Source organism: Tuber melanosporum, assembly GCF_000151645.1.
Source record: "Tuber melanosporum whole genome shotgun sequence assembly, scaffold_96, strain Mel28".
NCBI lineage: Eukaryota > Fungi > Ascomycota > Pezizomycetes > Pezizales > Tuberaceae > Tuber > Tuber melanosporum.
In genome coordinates this window covers 58578-76063 of record NW_003299146.1, presented here as the reverse complement: position 1 = coordinate 76063, position 17486 = coordinate 58578, and the positions used below count along the sequence as shown (strand labels likewise).

At 47.8% G+C, this 17486-nt stretch overlaps 4 protein-coding genes; 3 read left to right on the top strand and 1 right to left on the bottom strand.

The window, feature by feature from the left end:
• Window positions 1-1258: 1258 nt before the first annotated feature.
• GSTUM_00012098001 (uncharacterized protein) lies at window positions 1259-4455 on the top strand. XM_002842345.2 has 4 exons: window positions 1259-2240; window positions 2300-2622; window positions 2704-2857; window positions 2916-4455. The coding sequence occupies exons 1-4, from the start codon at window positions 1517-1519 to the stop codon at window positions 3899-3901; spliced, it is 2187 nt and encodes a 728-aa protein (XP_002842391.1). The 5' UTR covers window positions 1259-1516; the 3' UTR covers window positions 3902-4455.
• An 829-nt stretch (window positions 4456-5284) lies between these two features.
• On the top strand, window positions 5285-6044 carry GSTUM_00012097001 (uncharacterized protein). XM_002842344.2 has 2 exons: window positions 5285-5386; window positions 5450-6044. The coding sequence occupies exons 1-2, from the start codon at window positions 5323-5325 to the stop codon at window positions 5731-5733; spliced, it is 348 nt and encodes a 115-aa protein (XP_002842390.1). The 5' UTR covers window positions 5285-5322; the 3' UTR covers window positions 5734-6044.
• A 138-nt stretch (window positions 6045-6182) lies between these two features.
• Window positions 6183-10218, bottom strand: GSTUM_00012096001 (uncharacterized protein). XM_002842343.2 has 4 exons: window positions 10038-10218; window positions 9720-9944; window positions 7321-9665; window positions 6183-7264 (listed from the first exon to the last, which is right to left on the bottom strand). Exons 1-4 carry the CDS (start codon window positions 10077-10079, stop codon window positions 6658-6660), a joined length of 3219 nt encoding a protein of 1072 aa, XP_002842389.1. The 5' UTR covers window positions 10080-10218; the 3' UTR covers window positions 6183-6657.
• A 1430-nt stretch (window positions 10219-11648) lies between these two features.
• GSTUM_00012095001 (uncharacterized protein) lies at window positions 11649-14555 on the top strand. XM_002842342.2 has 5 exons: window positions 11649-12282; window positions 12377-12520; window positions 12924-13291; window positions 13452-13509; window positions 13675-14555. The coding sequence occupies exons 3-5, from the start codon at window positions 13149-13151 to the stop codon at window positions 13738-13740; spliced, it is 267 nt and encodes an 88-aa protein (XP_002842388.1). The 5' UTR covers window positions 11649-12282; window positions 12377-12520; window positions 12924-13148; the 3' UTR covers window positions 13741-14555.
• Window positions 14556-17486: the final 2931 nt, after the last annotated feature.

Genomic DNA, 17486 nt, shown 5'->3' with positions numbered 1-17486 from the left:
ATACTTGCATCTTTATTATCTGTGCGTTTTAAAGCCCTTTCCTTATTTTTCCCCTACGTTTCATGGCTCGCCCCTCCCGTTTCCACATCGGAATGTTTTCCCTTGTGCTGCCAATCACCCCATTTTGATCTCTATTTTGGCTTTCATCTTCTCATATCTTCGTTCTTATCTTTATTTACTTTACTCCCCCACTGTGCGGAAAAAATGCAGGGTCCGGCCATGTCCCTTCGGTGCCCCGGCTGCCGGGGGTTCTCCTTCTCACCTACTGTCAATTTGGGGTTTCTTGGGTGAGCTTTTATCATGCAGTTCATCGCAGTAAAAAGTTTACCGCGGTGCCATACTCGTACCTTATTGCAGGTGTACCATAACTTAGTTATTCAAGTTGGAGTGTACGATGATGCAAACAATAAGTTAGGCAGTCCCTAGTCCCGACGATCTTATCTTATAGTACCATATGGGAGGGGTTTTCTCCTTAACGCCCAATCGGATCGAGTGTTAGGGATGATGGCCTGGAGCACCTTGAATGAGGAAATGAGAATGAAAAAATGGAACTAAAGAAAGCTAAGCCATGGTTGTGCAATCTACTCGAGTACAATAATTTACTGTGACTTGACTGATGTTCTATTAGGTGGTCGACCACTCATTAACTTAACTTGTCATAATAATATTATTATCATAATATTATTATGATGATGGTATGATAGTAATGGAAACTGACATATTGCCGGGAAACCCTGGATCTTGCTCTCTCGTACCAATCACACCATGATTTCTTTACAGTACTAGTAAATTTAAGTTCGTGAAAACAAAATTCAATTCAGAGCCAGAGCTGTTCCTCTAGTGCGGGGAGTGATTGTATGACCACTAGTTTTCCCCTCCTTCACCAATTTCTAGCGGTTCTTTCTGCGCTGTACGAGTAAATTTACTGGTGGAGCTCATTGAGGAGGAGAAAACAGGGGCTTGGCTCAAAGGTTTCCTTAAGGATTCATTGTAGGGTCAGATAGGTTAATTGAATGTGCCCTGATTGCTAACCTGGCATGCAGCGAGCACTTCCTTGGCGAGATTGCAGAGTTACTAGTGCCGCGGCGACCTGCGTATATCCGGTCCATGTCTTTGATCGCCCTATGCAGCGAGCCCCTCAATAATACCGGTACCGGAGGTGTACAGTACTATACGTGCTGTATCATACCCATCTTTCTTCTCCGCCTGCTCTTAAGTTGGGCTTCTTCGACACAACCACCTCCACCACCACCCCCTCCTAATAACAACACGAAACGAGATATTTTACCTTCAACTCCTCGCTAACCAACACCAGAGCTAAATAAACTCGTCCCGCAGTAGTTGTTCCGACGTTGTGATCAAGTTCGGCCTCCTACTACCGCGCCAGACAGTACCCCGCTATTACTAGACAGCCCTCCCTCGCGGCGACAACAATAGCACCACTTTACTATTCCCAAAACCTCCGCCCCGCGGTAACAGAGAGTCAATAGTTATGAGGCCCACCTCCTCCGAAGCCATGCACGCGGGCCTTGTAGACGGCAGATCAAGAAAGTCGTCTGCTGCGGGTCAACAACAACAACACCCGGCGACTCCTGGCACCAACACACCCGGAGAAGAGCATCATCAAATCCATCCATCTGCTCCCATAACCTACTTTTTCGCCGACGAGGCCACGGTCGCCGCTTCCGCAGCTAGTGGATCAGCTAGTTCGAACTTTGGTTCTAGGGGTTTGGCCGCTTCCGTGGAGGAGTCTGATCTACGCTGTAAGAAGCCGCCGTCGCTCGCGGAGTATTCTAGAGCTTCTTGCACCGAGAGTGGGGAAGGGGTGGATGTGAATGACGGCGAGGATGACGAGGCAGATCAGGACGAGGAGGACGAAGATGGCCGCGGGCTTGATGAACGCTCAATAGCCTCGTTCCAGTCCTCCGCCCACCCTGAGTTTCGTTCACCGCACGGACTTCTGTCTGTGCCTCTAACACCTATCCTGGGTCCTCATTCAGATCCCGAGTCTCCGCGTAGCGCTTCTGGTGTTTCTTACCGATCTGAGGACATGCGTAGTGAGCAGGGCGCGGAATCTTCTGCTAGGAGGCCCAGCTTCACCTCTACAAAGGAGATATCGCAGGAAACCCTTGATGCCCCGCAGCTTATTATGCCCGAGATTACAATACCGAGCAGAAGACCTTTCACTGACAAGGGGAAGAGAATAGCGAAGTTGAAGGTTCTGATTGCAGGTGACTCTGGTATGCCGCGTTTCCTCCACCCTGGTATCATGAAAAGGTAGCTGACTGAGTATACCAAGGTATTGGCAAAACTTCTTTAATCAAATCTATCGTTCAAGTTTGTGAAGATATTGTACACGTCGATCCCATATCTTCCAATAGCTGTCAAACAGGAGCTCGTGCTGGATCCTCATACTACGCAATTAACAGCCGTTCCAATGGAGACAGCACAAAAGATATTACAGAAGTTTACGCGAGCACCCGACCTTATCCACACTGGTGGTCAGAACTTGATGATAGCAGACTTCTTAGGAAGAGAAGGTCAAAACCTGGAATAGATGACCAAGTCATTGAGAGAAATCTTTGCTTCGTAGACACGCCGGGATATGGTGTTGGCACATCTGTACGAAGCTTCCTTATTTCCCAAAATCTCATCCCCTATGTCTTATCGACTACGTTCGTGAGCTGACCTGGTTATTTACAGTTCCTTGAGTGTGTCGAGCCCGTGGTCAGATATGTCGAAGGCCAGCTAGAGCGCACGCGCGCCATTGTGGGTGGAAACAGTGGAGATCTGCTCCCCTTGCTTTCGGGTGATGGAACCCCGCAGGTTGATATTGTATTTTATGCTATTCTTCATAGTGAGGCATCCTCCGATATATATACGGGTTAATCGCTGCTAACTTTGTGTTCCTCTAGGGGTTAAACCTGTGGATATTGAATTCATCCGCCGTCTTTCACCCTTCACTAGTGTCTTGCCCATTCTCGCCAAAGCAGATACCTTAACGCCCCAAAAAGTTCAGAACCTTAAACTATCAATATTGAATGACCTTCGCGGTGCGGGAGTACGTCCGTTTCTCTTCGGAAAGACGTTTCCCGATGTCTCGAGGAGCATGTCTGAAAACATGCCTTGTGCACCTTTCGCTATATCATCGGCCCTTTCAAGTGACTCGGAGAATATGGATGCCAGCTTGCTTATGTCTCCCGACTATGTAGCACCTTTGGTCGGCTCTGAGCTTTCTGAGTTGGTCGGCCACGTGTTTGATCCGGATAATATCGCTTGGCTAAGACATGCATCCGCAAAGAAGTACATTCAGTGGTCTAATAACGCTACCACATCAAACCGTGAATCATCCCTGACACGCCTCAATTCCACCCCTGGCTCACCAAGATCTATGAGGAGTACATCGGCCTCTGTGTTGCTTTCTGCGAGTAATTCTAGTCTAATACATATTCCCGATTCAGGTTCACAGGTAGCAGCGAATAACTTTGCGCTGGCAAGAGTTGCAGACCATACCCAACGGGAGGAGAGGCTCGCTCAGGTACGGCTCACCCGATGGGCCCATGACCTGCAGCGTAGTCTTAAAGCGGAGCGAGAACGCTACGAACGATTGGCGAGAGGGGAACGTGCTATTTGGCTCACCGAGAGGTTGGGAGAGTGTATTGCCGATGGCCAGTTGGTACCCGCATCGATGCCTTTAGCCAACAAGTACACCGCGGTTACGGATACGCGGGATGGAATGGTTAATGCGAGGGATCCACTCGGCCTCCTTGCTCTCAATGAGAACGTTCGACGAAAGGCAGTTCGCCTCTTGAGGATTGCTGGATATGGTGGTATTGTGGGCTTTGTGAGTTTGTGGGTCTTGAAGCAATCCGGTCTTGTGAACTTTCAAGGGTTGAAGTGATATCTGCGCATTCCTCCCCCCACCATCAACTTTATTTTCTCTAATGAACTTTCCTTTCAACCTCCTATGATTTATGTCGGTCCTGGTGAAGGGGAAGTGGAAGTTGTGTTTTCTCCTTGTTTCCTTTTATCATGCGGTTTGTTAGGTTCCGTTGGCCCCCCCCCTCCCACGCACCTATCCTTCTCACCTTTCATCCCTCCCGGGAACGTACAAAAAAGGAATTATTTATCATTTTAATTGCACTGACCAAGATTAATTTTTTTTTTCTTCCACCCCCTTTTCTCCTGCGAATCTTGAGTGCTTTGTGGGGAGGGAATAGGGGATATGTCCGGGGATTATGGGCCAAGGAAGATGAAGCCGATGATTTGCTATGTTCCCTCTCTCATTCCATTTTCCTTCTTCTACTCTTGTCTTTCTCCTCATAGAGTGGATTTCTGGCTCGTCTAGAGGATGCGATATGATGGCTTCTGACTTTTGTATGTTCGTTTCTTTGTACTCTACGACGCTTTCCGAGATGCGTGTGAATAGTTGTGTCATGATACGGGTTCTTTTTACGAGTTGACTTGATTGAGTTTGTGAAGTTGTGAATGCACTGTTGTACCACTAGTCTACTACGGTATCTCGGAGTCTTGCAATACCGTGTAAAAAAAAGCACATGACAACAAACCTGACATCATCCCGCATGACTAATTCCTACTCACTTGTCGTCATGTTAACCCCACCACCCACATTTTTCTATAGTAACTTACAAGTATGATAGCATGATTCCGATTGTTCGGTTGATTACCAAGCTACGTCTTGGCATATTTTGCCAATTTTGCAGGCATTCATATGATAATTTGTCGCCGACCAGGAGTCGAAAAACTCCCAAAACCCATCTCTAATAAGTTAACCAAAATATGCAATCCACACCCGCAAAGAATATCAGGTCAACGGAGGAGGTGCATGGCCGTATTTCAGTGGACCTTTGGATCCCAAGGAGGCCATCTTGGTCGTAGTGATCACTTCGCTTGAAATTGGTCCTTACTAACTGTGACCAACGTCATACAAAAAACTTGCTGTGGTGCGAAGAAAAGGAAATAACGCGAGAAGGATTTTTAATGATAATTGCTCCTGTGAGAATTACTACTCCAAAGTAGGTGATTGTCTACCTACGGTACACATTGATTAGCTAGAGGGAGAGAGAAAAAACTGGTTTGAACTTTTTTTTTGGTCGAAGTTAGAAAGATGCCCAGGACATGTTTAACCACCCCCGTTGATAACTTCCTTCGGCGCAAATAAGCATCATACTCGAGTGCAGGTATTAACTTTAACCCCACACTTGGCACAATCAGCATTTTGATAATATCATACAACCACCAAGTCGAACGAACGACACAACTCCAACCAACCCCACCACCCAAACAGAGCCTCGCACCAAAATGTCGACAACCCACTACCCAAAAATAACAATAACCTATTGCACGCAATGCAAATGGCTTCTTAGTCAGTTACTTCCCCTCCTCCCCTACCCCCCTCCGCAGCCAACTAACAAACAAGCAATCACAGGAGCAGCCTACTTCGCCCAAGAACTCTTAAGCACCTTCCCGACCCTCGGCGAGGTGTCGCTTCGCCCGGCCAGCGGCGGAACCTTCACTATTGAAATCCTCGTGCAAGAGGAAGCGGAGGGGGCGAAGGTGCTTTGGGATCGGAAGCTGCACGGCGGGTTCCCGGAGGTTAAGGCGTTGAAGCGCGCCGTTCGGGATTTGGTTCAGCCGGGAAGGGGGTTGGGGCATGTTGATGTTGATGTTGTTGATGGGGGGGTAGTGGCGGAGTGTGAGGAGTGTAAGTAAGGTTAGTATGATGGGGTGTGAGTTGGTTGGTTGGTTGGTTGGGAAGGAGAAGGAGGTGGAAGGCACCTGGAATGGGTGGAAATATGGGGTTTTTTTTCTTTTCTTTTCTTTTCTTATTATTATACTCCTGAGATTTCTCTTGGTGTTTGGTGGAATGTTCTTTGCTAGGGGGTGTGTTCTGTGGCTTCTTGCTGTGTGTGGGAAAGGGGCGCTGCGATGGGTCCTCTCATACCTAGTTCTCGGGCCTGCGGCTCTGTGCTCGAGCACCAACCTGGGATAAAAGCCTGAGTTAAATATGTTTTACTTCAGACATGCTAGACACTCTCAAAAATTCCCCCCCAAACCAAATATGATCCCCAACTTTGGCGCACCTTGGCCGCGGTCGTGTTACCAAACGGCCTCCACTAGGGATATGATCATATTATGATGCGAGTGAGAGTTCATGAAGGTTTTATAATTCAGAGGTGCGGTACGGTATGATACCGGTACAGTACTCGAGTAGTTAAGGGCTCAAGGAATAGGTATACCTTTTTTTTTTAGATAAATTGAAAAGGAAATAGAAAGAGAAAAGAAACGCAGTATCAAGCCCCCCACCAATCGGTCGGCGGATCGTAGTTCAGAAGGAAATTTTAGGAAAACCAAAGCCTCATCGACCGCCGCCACCTCCACTACATTGCGTCTCAACCCAGAGACTCATGGACACCACCAACACAACAAATGAATGACCTGTAGGGGAATGAAAAGGAAAAGGGGCAGGAAAAAAAAAAGACAGTACAGCTACTACTACCCTTTTTTCCAATACGTTACCTCGTAATCCCATCATACTTTTCTACCCCTACCTTTCCTGCAAACCCGCCGTCGCCCCCCTAATACCCCTATAGTGAGAAAGATGAAAAGAAACCTAGAACAAGAGAGCACAATAATTTAACGCCTTGATCCCCAACTGCCTCCACCCCTCCTCTCGCTACTCTCGCCTTCCTTACTGTCCCCTCCAAGACGACGGCGTGGAACCCACTTCTCACTCTTCGGCTTGTCAGCCTCTCCACCGCTGGCCGGGGAAGCGGGGCGGTCAGTCTGGAGTGTGCGGCCGCTGAGAGCAGGAGGTCTATAAACACCCGGCTTCGGTGCGGCGGCGTCGGGAGATGGAGCGGCCCCACGCTCGACAGTACGCTCGGTGAGTTGAGGTGGCACCTGGATATCTTCCTTCGGAAGAGTCCTTGGAGCGATGTTCAGCTTCTTGCGCTCACCAGCAGGTGCTGGGGACGCGTTGGCGCTATCTCTATCTCTTTCCCTATCCCTGGCTCCGTTAAGTGGAGATGCAGAATCGCCGGTCTTCCTTTCAGCTTCACGGTCACGCCAGCTACTAGCCTTAGGAGGAGCCCAGCGTCGAGACCCTGGCGCCTCTATTGCAGGCGTCTCTTCAACGGGGGCAGCTCGTTTGAGACTCTCACGCTCCGCTCTCTCACGAGCCTTGCGTTCTTCGACTTCCTGCTCTCGTTGACGCTGTTTGGCGGCAATCTCGTCAAGTCTCCTATATCGCGGATTAGCATGATCACCCAGATAGTCATAGAGTAAAATATAGCCTACTTCCGCTCCTCGTCACGCTTCGCCTTTTCCTCTGCCATTCTAGCACGTAGCTCCGCTTCCTTCCGGACCCTCTCCTCTTCCTCCTTGCGCGCCCTCTCCTCCTCTTCGACTCTTCTTCTCTCGGCGGCTTCCGCTTCTTTTCTCTTCCGCTCTTTAGCAGCACGGACTTCCTGACGCCGCTTCCCCATCTCAACCTCAAGCTGCTTCTCGGCAGCCTTGCGTCTCGACTCGAATTCTTGGTGCCTCTGCTGTTTAATATCATTCCTGAAAGTCTCGTAGATAGGCACAAGTCTACTAAGCCGCCTCTTCAGAGCAACTGCCTCTTCGTGTTGCCTCTTGGAGTTTGCGAGCGTAATTCGCTTCTTCTTCTCATACGCGGCCAGATCCTCCGCCCTCTGCCTCTCCAAGTCCTTGGGCAAAACATTAACCTCCTCACGGCGGAGTGCTCTTTCGAGATGATCAATCCTCTTCCCAGTTATCCTGAGCTTCTCGGCCATCTCCCTCTTCTCCTTCTCCAACTGGGCGAGTTTCATCGCTCTCAATTGATTGCTGTCAAGATCCTCGAGGTTCTCGACATCTATCTTAGCATCAAGCGAGAGTTCGTCGAGTTGTTTTTTGAGTTCCTCTTTCCGAATCTTCTCCTGCTCTTGCCTCATTCTCTCCAACTCGCGTTTCTTCTGTTGGTCTGCAGCACGAGCGGCCTCTGCAGCACGGGCTTCTTCCGCTCTAAGCAGGCGCTGCTGAGCCTCCTCTTTCTCCTTCTTGAGGAGAGCGGTCTCAGCAGCCTCTTTCTTCTTCTCGATGATGGTCCGTCGAGCAAGCGTATCCTCGTGTTCCTCCTGAGCACCGGCTTGGGCCCTGGCATAGGCTGCAGCCTTGGCCTCCAGACGGTACTGCTGAAAATCAGGATCGACGTGTGAGCAAGTGAGATAGAGCGCTTTTGCGAGTCTAGAGAGTTGACTGCGAACAATTTCCGAAGGGGTGCTCTGGAGTTTCTGAACGGAACCTGTCTCCTTTTCGGCTGATCCAGCCACCGAGCCAGGGTGCAAGGGCTTGGTGGAGGAGAATATATCGGATTCAAATGTGAGAACACCCGCAGCATGGTCAATACGAATCGACAAATCACCCTTCTTGCATCCATTCATGATGAACTTCTCGATAATAGAAGGAGTAACCTCAAAGGGCTCGGGGAAGGATGCAAGGTTAATGACAAAGCTCAGTTGAATGGTATCATAAACCTGAGAGAGCTGTTGGAATAGTCTAGTGAGGATGACCTGTTGAAGAGGGATAACGTAGGGCTTCATATCAGGCTCCGCAGCAACCTGAACCAATATAGGGGAGATCTTCTTGCAAATGCTCAGAGGATGGAAATCGACCTCAAGGATAGAATACAGATCCCTGATTTCCGGCCTAGCACGCTTAAGAACCCCCTTGCTAATTGCATCTTTGAATAATGCAGCTCTGGTAGGAGCTCTGCTCATGCCAAGGAGATTCGTCAAGCGGGTATTCTTGTTTCTCTTTGCCTCATCGACGTCGAGAAGGGCACCCTTGGATCGAGCCTGACTAATCACCGGGATGGAGAGAGCTGCGAGGAGATAGAGAGAAGCTGCGCGCGAGAGATCTGCATCGGAGGCAGCGGGAAAGTCTTTTTTCACCGGAGCAGACCCTGCGGCAACCTGAGCAGCGCTGGTCCGAAGCAAATTGTAGTACCTGCTCCAGGCCGCGGCATGGAAAAGGTAATTATCAGAAACCAAGAATATCCTAGTCAGTTTCTCGTAGTAGTTGGCCATCATGACGTTTTTGGCAGGTCTCTTGCTCAAGTTGAGAAGAGTATGGATATCCTCCACGGAGCGGAAAGCCTCCTGCCATAGCTCCAGCTCGACTGCAACGTTGAGCTGCTGGAAGCGGGTATCAAGATGACGCTGGAGGGTGTCGGGATCATTCAAGTTGATGGCGTGCATCTGAGTCGAGTATTTCGCAGCATTCTGAACATGGTTCCGAAGAAGCTCGCAGAGTCTTCGGAATTCGGTCTTCCGGGTATATTTCAAGCAAAATTGGAATGCCTGCAAGGCGGTGCTCTGATACATAATTTCAAGTCGAGCATTGTTCCGGAGGATGTCGAGGACAGTACGGTATGTCTCCCAAAGAAACTTCAACCATGGCGTGACGACGGCTCGGTCCGTTCGATCCCGGGATTGTTCGCCGGAAACCGTAGAGAGGAGGATAGACTCTGGTGTCTCGGAAGCCTCGAGATCATCGATGGCATCTAAAGTGATCTGTTCCGCCCGTTCTTGGGCTTCGGTAACCTTTGCCTCCGCAAGTTCGATGAATTTACGAAGAACCATCTATACAACAGTCAGATATATCATCGAATAAGAACCACAACGCCATCTACAAACCTCGATCGTTTGGACACTGCTATTCTGGGCGATATTCTTGTACTGGTACAGCCCATCCTTTGCCGTCTTTCCTTTCCTGAGGCTGACACAGAGCTCCACAAAGAGCACCATGACGGGCTCCAGTGAAGCGATGGGTGAAAGTCGCGATCGTTTGGCGGTAACATGTTCGTGGAGAAGTTCAAGAGCACTCAAATTCTTGTTGACAGCAACAAGTTCTTGCGCTCGCTATATTTGAGGAAAAGGTTAGACCTGTACCAAATCCATCATAGAGCAAAGATCAGGGGAGAGTATTATTGCGGGGCAAGGACTCCGACAAACCTTGAGAACATTCTCAGGTTTCGCGTGAGGAGGTGGAGGCATTTTCGTAAATTAGAGCCAGCCGATCGCCGTGTCGAGTAAAAGGCAATTTCAGACAGGAGTTGCTGATATGAAATTGTGTGATAAGAAATCACTGAGAGAATTGACTCTGCGGTTGAGAGTCGTGAAGTTGAAGTGGGGAGGATCGTTAATCTGGAGTGGGCTGCGAGATGGTTTTTTTTTCCTCGTTGGTGATCCCCTAAGGGGAAATACTATTTACCGATAAGGCTATTTTACCCTCTTATCTTTTTTTTCTTTTTTTTTCTTTTCCCCTTTTATCTTCTTTTCTTTTGGTAAAAGGGTGTGTGACTGCTGACAGAAGCACTACCGCGACACAAAGGCTTTGCGTGAGATCTATCTACCAAGGCAATTGAATCACAAAATATCACTGTGAAAAATGACACACGAAAACCAGAATTGGATATCCCAATCAATCACCTTTTATAGAACCAATGCCAGTACCAGCACACGTGTGTAGTGGTAGTTTTCGACGACAATTTCCCGTTGATATCTTCAACACCTGCCTTGCTCACCTTCCTCCCTTAGATAGAAACCCGAAAGCCATAAGTGACCCCAACTGCCGACCCCCAAGGCCTGACACTGATATCAAAGGTTCATAACCCGCAATTCGTCCGATTTTCTTGGCAGCCAAATTGAAGGCTAGCTGAAGTGCCCGGGCCATACTGGCGCGGTATCCCGCATGCGTAAGGGTAATTCTCATTTGTTAACGGGAACTTCCCCCCCCCCAACATCTCCTGTGATGGGCGGAAGAGCTGTCCCCAATAAACTATCGCTACAGCAGTGTAAGGTAGTGATCCGAATGCTCCGGAGGATTTGTATCCATTTCTCAAGTGCGTGATCGTGGTTCGGCAGACGTTCGACATGGTTGGATAGCGCTGTAAGGTGCAGCACAGCTACCGTAAACCACCACGGACGTATTGTTGCCTCAGTGCTTCCAGTCCAAGTAGCATACTCGAGTAAAGGGGGCGCAGGGATCTGAAATTATCTAGTACCTGTGCTGTATTGAAGCTCGGAGTTGTAATACTATTGCGCGGGCACTCCACCTATTGACATCACTTACTATGGTGATATATGAAGCGATTCACTTGTAGTGGATGGGGGATGAGTGCACAGTATGAGACAGATGGGGGGTAGAGGGGGAAGGGATTGGAGAGGAACTCGGGGTGCATGTTGTTTTGAATCCTGTTCCATCGTGGTTGCGTGCTATGATAGATTAACAGTTTGCTTGATCGATGGGGTTGTGAAGTGGTTTGATGGGGCTGTCTCGCGAATTTCATAAGTGTCCGGACACCTTAATGCCAAGACCCCAGCAAAAAAATGATGCAGATCCTCGGGGCCGGGGTGTATCCCCGAGTTTCGCGAGCACTTGGGGACCGGCACTGGACCGGCATCATGGTATCATGGTCCAGTGCGATAAATGATATTCACTGAGCACACATCCTTGCACGAAAACTCCATTTCCGGACTGGTGGAACCATCTGTGAAGCCCACATTTTTTTTCCTTTTCTCATTGTTTCCTTTCACGCATTTTCCATTTTCCACTTGCGGTATGCTCCATTGCAGCCTCTGCGCACATTTCGTCTCGTCCCTTCTTCCAATTCACAGCATCTGTGCCGTGCTGTGGACTATTACAAGCACTGGTTGTTTTCGTATGATACGATACCGTACGGGTACCGTTTGGCACGTCTAGGGTATCTATAGTACCTAAGAAAAGAATGGTGACGAGCCGTCCGATTCTTTAAACTTCGCTGCCTTGCCCCACACTGCTTCTATGGTGCAGCAACGCTGTCAAGACCCCTGAGAAAAGACAACTGTTTTGGTCTGGAAGTTCTCGGCCACTGCCTGCTTGATTTGTTTGCTTTGTTTGCTTTCCCTGCTTTGCTTGGTTGATCGGTTGCTCGATTGCCGGTACTTCCTTCCTCACCCTGCCTGCTCCCATACCTGTACTCGTACCATAACCAACCTAGCTGGCTCTGTCCTCTCCACAATCAACAGCGCCGAGGGATCTTTGTTCAAGTAACCAACACTTGCGGCGACAAATTACTCACAGTTATCTGGGGAAAGTCTCATCGCATCCGGAGCAGAACATCCATTCATCCATCCATCCATCCTCCTCGTTAACTTCGAAAATACCGTGCCCGATACCGGTGTAGTAGTCTACAATATATCGTCCTATACGGTACCGGTAGGTCGCTTTCTCTTTGGTGTTTGATCATCCTACGCTTTTACGGTAAACTCTGATGAAATATTGGAGTCTAACCATTTTAAGAGAGAAAAAGGAACAGTATCATACGGTGAAAAATATATACGGATAGAAGTTACTTTACAGTAAGGGTGAGAGGAAAAGGAAAAAAAAAAAGCTCTGTCCACCCTATTTTTTTCCTTTCCTTTCTCCTCCTCACTCCTTCTGAATCACCGCAGCCGTTTGTATCCCCCCCTTTGCGAGCGAGGCCCCTCTCCACAATCCTTATTCCCTATTGCTCTCCCCCCCCAGTCCGCGCTTTGCCTGTCGCGGTACCGACACTTCGTTCTCCCCTTTCTTTTCCCACCCTCCCACCAACCGAAGCGGTTCAACCCAGCAAAGCAAACTAGCCCAAGCACTTCTTCCTCCCTCTCATCCTCTCGCTTTCATCAGCCGTACTCCCCCGTTGCTACCTGTCCAACATCAACACTCAACCACTACCCCCTCCACACACCCCCCTTTTCGACGAGGAGGAAGAAGAAGAATCTTCCCGAGAAGACTTCCATCCTCAGTCTTTACTCCGTCCTAATCCACCTCACCTTCTCCCCCCTCGTCCTCCCTCTCATCTGCTCATCTCTTCACAGCTGTTCGTCAAGCTTCTTTTTACGTTCTCTCCGCCCTTTATTTCTACTCTGCGCTTTCCTCTCCGCAATCCTTTACTCGACTGCGCCTCTTGACGAGATTCGACCCTCTTTTGTCGGAACACATAAAACTTCCCCATTTCTTCGCTCTTCTGTGGAATACTATTCTCTCGGAAGCGGGTCTACTATCATCGACTTTATTAGATAATAATATAGTCTAACGACAAAATGGCTCTTCATTCCGCCGGAGCTGTGAGGGAGAAGAAACAAACGATGGCCGAGCTGAAATTGAGGCGGTTAACGGAGCTGAATGCAAGGCTGAGGGAGGATCTGGAAAGACCACGAGTAAAGGTTTCTGAAGCGTGCCACTCGTATGTTTGCTCCTTCTTTTATTAATGTACCGCGTTTGTTTTAAAAACTCTTTTTCATCAAGCATTTTGAGCTAGCGCTATCTGCGCTGTATCGCGTCCTTTTACTCTATTCCCTTGTCACTCCTCACTATTGAAATCCTTTACTAACAACTCTGGTCAGAATGATCGCTTACACACGCAATACTAAGGACTTTATGGTTCCTTCTACATGGGGTCAAGTGAGTTTGTATCTCTCATTCTTTATAGTTATCTTCGCACAAGGCTACGCGTTATTCAAATGCAATTGTTGCACAACTCGTTCGGCCTCTTGGTTGATACCAACACCACGTGTATCCACTATTGGGATGATATTCTAATTATTTTTATTTTTGTTCAAATTACAGGTGGATAAACGTGAAGATCCATATGCGCCAATAACAAATGGAGCTGGTTGCTGCGTCATCTGCTAGATATGGTAGGGATGTAACAAGCGACGGAGCTCATGCAATGCCTCATCACACCCACCATCTTTTCTCTTGGACCTCGTTCCTATCAATTGATAGAGGGGAAAAAAAAAAACTCTTATTCAACCTTGTTTCTTTTATTTTCTTTCCTTTTCCCCTTCGGACCATTAGATACCTCGAAAACAATTCCTTCTCTTCCAGCCCGGCACAAGCACGGCGACCCGGCAACCTCGAACCGAATATCTATTAACTTCTGTTGGGGCGGCAAGCCATAGGCTGCTCTGCTGAGGAGTCTGATGAGATTTAATGTCTGGATTCTTGCTCACTCTCGTCGCCTTTTCTTGATCCTCTTGCTTTTTGACTATAGTTGGGTTTTTTCATCTCTATCTATAGTCTACTCTTGGGGGGGGGCAGGGATTTACGGATGTCTTTCCAGCAATTTACTAGTGAATAGGGAGTCAAAAAGGTGTTCTTTTCGTTTATTTTATTTAACTTTTTTTAGTGTTTGGGTTTTTCACAATCTTCATCTTCGCTTTTATTTAGGTCTTACTTTTCCTGTATTTCATATTCTTTTGGCTTTGGTTGTCACAGAATTTGTCTTTTCGCGGGTATATACCAGGTCTTTCGAACTTTCTCTTGGTTTTCTTTCTTGTCTTCTTACTGGGCCTGGTGTATTCTTCTTGAAGCAACTTCTTGGGAAGGTGTTCTTTTTTGTTTAAGTGTTTTACATATCTTGCTGTTGACTTGGCGTGTTCTCCCTTTTATGTTCCGATAATGTGGTGCGGTCCTAGCCTATCTACTTGACTGGATTGAAGATCAAACGGATGAGCAATACCCCGGGGAGCTGTTTGAACTTTTATCGGCCCAGAACGATAAATTAAATCGGCTGTCAACGTTTCGAGCTGGGTCGGATTTGTCGTTAGGAAGGATTAGAGGCCAAGCGGAACAAAGAGTGAGGGGCTTGAAGCAGAGAAAAAAAGAAGAGGGTTCATCATCATTCTCAACCAAAGTGATTTTTTTGTCTGGAGTGTGAGAAGGAGAGGTCCCCGGACTAGCTAACTATGCTATGCTGCTCCTATATCCATCTATCCCATTTATATATCCATCTTACTCATGTCCGTTTACCTGTCTCGTGCTCGCCTGCTGCTAGTGCTCGCCTGCTGCTAGTGCTTTATTCTATTTACGGGGAGTTGGTTCTGAATATCTTCCTGTCTATTTGTCATTTCCCTATGTCTATTTCCTTTGTTTCTCTGCCCTTAAAACCCAACTCTTTCCCCGGAAAAACCCAAAAAACATCTCTTTTCCGTTCCTCGTGGTTCTTATATATATATATATTATATACTATTTTTCTGTCCGCCAGTTGGTGGATGGGTACAGAGTGAACGTCTGTAATGTTAGGATACCAGCTTTTCATCGTTATCCACTGCTTATGGAAAGTGTAGGAGGAGGATGAAGGAGGGGGAGGGGCCTTCAAATGGATGGGTGGATGGATGGATGGATGGAATTGATGAAGTTTATTGAGGCCATTGGTGTGCGTCCTTTGCGTCGTTTGAGGATAGGGGGTACAGATCGAAGGTGCCCTGAGAGGTACTGTAAACGTGAACTGTGACACGAATATGATACTCACCCCGTAAACAAATATTCAAAGTGTGTGATACTGTGCCAGGGCGCCATCGAATCTAGTATGATAGCACAAGCACAAAGCACCGTACGCCGCTCACTCACTCATAATTGGGTAGTTTTTTTTTTTTGTTCTCTGTGACTCTCGATATAGTTTCCCTCTCTCCCCTCCCTCCCTCTCCTAGTCTCTGGCGGTGGAAAAACCATCGCTACTTCCTACTCCACATGGTATCATATCGCACACGATACCCCCGTCGACATTAATATCAGTCCGGTGGTGGGGTCCGGACCGAGAGCCCATCGAGTGATTTCTGGTGATCTGATCCTTCGCAACCTTAGCCCTTTGAGGTGAAATCCTGGGAGGTACGATACGATAGGTATGATAATTATTATCATACATCTTGTGAAAAAAACCGCGATAGGTGATCGGGGTAAGAGGGGGGGGGGGTTGGTACTGAATTCCCCTGGACCGGAGAATTTCCCACAACTCGTAATAGTCATCATATCACACCGGTAAGATACATCTTAGATTAACGGATCTGATCCGACCGACCGACCGACCGACTAACCTAACCAGTGATTATTATATCAGCCGATACGTTACTCTACTAGTTCTACTTCGCTGAGTTTTATTTTTTTTCCGCGTACTGACTGGCTGGACTGGCGATGTTTCCTTTCATTATTATTTTTTCCTTCCCTTTGCGATTCCGTGCTTGCGCGAATACTAGATTAGTTTCCTTCTCATAATTTTTCCTCTTGACCGCGGGGGGGGTCGGTCAGTCAGTCAATTATTCGTCAAGGGAGGAACTCTTGTTTAGGTGGGGGGTGGGGTGTGAGAACTACTGCCATCCGAGAAAGTTATCATAGAGTAGCGGGTGGCAGGTGACGAGTGACGGTGTATGGTTTTCTAAGTGATTTTTCTTCTTCCCCCGTCCGAGCGATTTCGGGTACGATACCCTACTGTTTTCGTCGAGTGCTCTCGTATGATATACCGTCCGTTAGGGTATTTATCGTACATACGACAAAGTGATTGTTCATGATCCCGAATCTTACCTGTCTTTTTCATATCAATATCGATATCAGATGGGGGTGCAGGGTTGGGATTGAAGGGTGTTCGTTCTGAATGGATGGATGGATTGATCTGCTGATTGTTAACTTATCATACAACTGTTGCCGGGTATGATATGGTACCGCTATGGCTTTTCTATAGAGTGTTCGCCCGGAATGAGAATGCCTTTCCACCAGCAGTTACGATCACTGTGCCTGTGCGAGTGCTCTAGAACTGGAAATGGAAAAAGGAGGGCGTGGACGAAACCCACAGGTCCCTCGTTCGGACGACTAGGGCTTGGATAGGGAAAGGTTTCTAATGGTAAACTATGATATAACGGGTAAAAATGGTTGCAGGTGGGGGGATCAGTGGGGGTGAACCACACTTAATTATCATATAGTAGTAGATCAACCAGATTAGCAACCTGTCTCAGCGGCTTGCTGTTTCGTTTATAGTTGATATTATGTAGGTAAGTACCCCCGTTGACCGCTTCTTTTATAGAGACATGGTGGAAACAACTTGATTGATTTGGAGAGGAGAGATGCCAAGTGGTACTGTACAGTACACATCGCACATACAAATACCCTACTCGGAGCAAATAGCCACTCAGACTTCATTTACATACAACAATGAGTAGCTACCCTTTGTAGTATCATATTGACAGTATCATAGGTGCCCCTCTAGTTTTCCTGTAAGCTTGGAAGGTTATTTTCGGTGGTGGCAGGTGGTGATCTAGTTTTGAGGGCCTGATAACTCTTAGCCTAGGATTTTCCATATTCCTTGGCAATGGTCGTTTACAGGGGTGTCTCATACCGTGTAATACAGATTTAAATGATACCCCACATGATCCTTTTTTTCCGCCCTTTTCTGCCATACCCGAGAGCACAAGACAGACAGTAAGGTTTTGCAGCCCCCCAATAATTTTGGTGGAGACCCAGGCTAGCTATATGATAGCTGACTTTAGCGGCCAGGATTGCCGACCTTCAGTAATCATGGAATTCCGGTACGATATAAATTAAGCCTTAGAGTAGCAAATACAGTACCTTCAGAAACATGGCGCTAGATGGCGCCATTGCAACCTAAC

Excerpts from the sequence above, each read along its gene's own strand:
- GSTUM_00012098001 (XM_002842345.2), top strand. The coding sequence starts at position 1,517 with ATGCACGCGGGCCTTGTAGACGGCAGATCAAGAAAGTCGTCTGCTGCG. Across the intron at positions 2,623-2,703 it reads GATATGGTGTTGGCACATCT|TTCCTTGAGTGTGTCGAGCC; the intron begins GTACGAAGCTTC and ends GGTTATTTACAG. Across the intron at positions 2,858-2,915 it reads ATTTTATGCTATTCTTCATA|GGGTTAAACCTGTGGATATT; the intron begins GTGAGGCATCCT and ends GTGTTCCTCTAG.
- GSTUM_00012097001 (XM_002842344.2), top strand. The coding sequence starts at position 5,323 with ATGTCGACAACCCACTACCCAAAAATAACAATAACCTATTGCACGCAA. Across the intron at positions 5,387-5,449 it reads GCAATGCAAATGGCTTCTTA|GAGCAGCCTACTTCGCCCAA; the intron begins GTCAGTTACTTC and ends AAGCAATCACAG.
- GSTUM_00012096001 (XM_002842343.2), bottom strand. The coding sequence starts at position 10,079 with ATGCCTCCACCTCCTCACGCGAAACCTGAGAATGTTCTCAAG. Across the intron at positions 9,945-10,037 it reads AACCTGAGAATGTTCTCAAG|CGAGCGCAAGAACTTGTTGC; the intron begins GTTTGTCGGAGT and ends CCTCAAATATAG. Across the intron at positions 7,265-7,320 it reads AAGCGTGACGAGGAGCGGAA|GAGACTTGACGAGATTGCCG; the intron begins GTAGGCTATATT and ends TCCGCGATATAG.
- GSTUM_00012095001 (XM_002842342.2), top strand. The coding sequence starts at position 13,149 with ATGGCTCTTCATTCCGCCGGAGCTGTGAGGGAGAAGAAACAAACGATG. Across the intron at positions 13,292-13,451 it reads GTTTCTGAAGCGTGCCACTC|AATGATCGCTTACACACGCA; the intron begins GTATGTTTGCTC and ends AACTCTGGTCAG. Across the intron at positions 13,510-13,674 it reads TTCCTTCTACATGGGGTCAA|GTGGATAAACGTGAAGATCC; the intron begins GTGAGTTTGTAT and ends TTCAAATTACAG.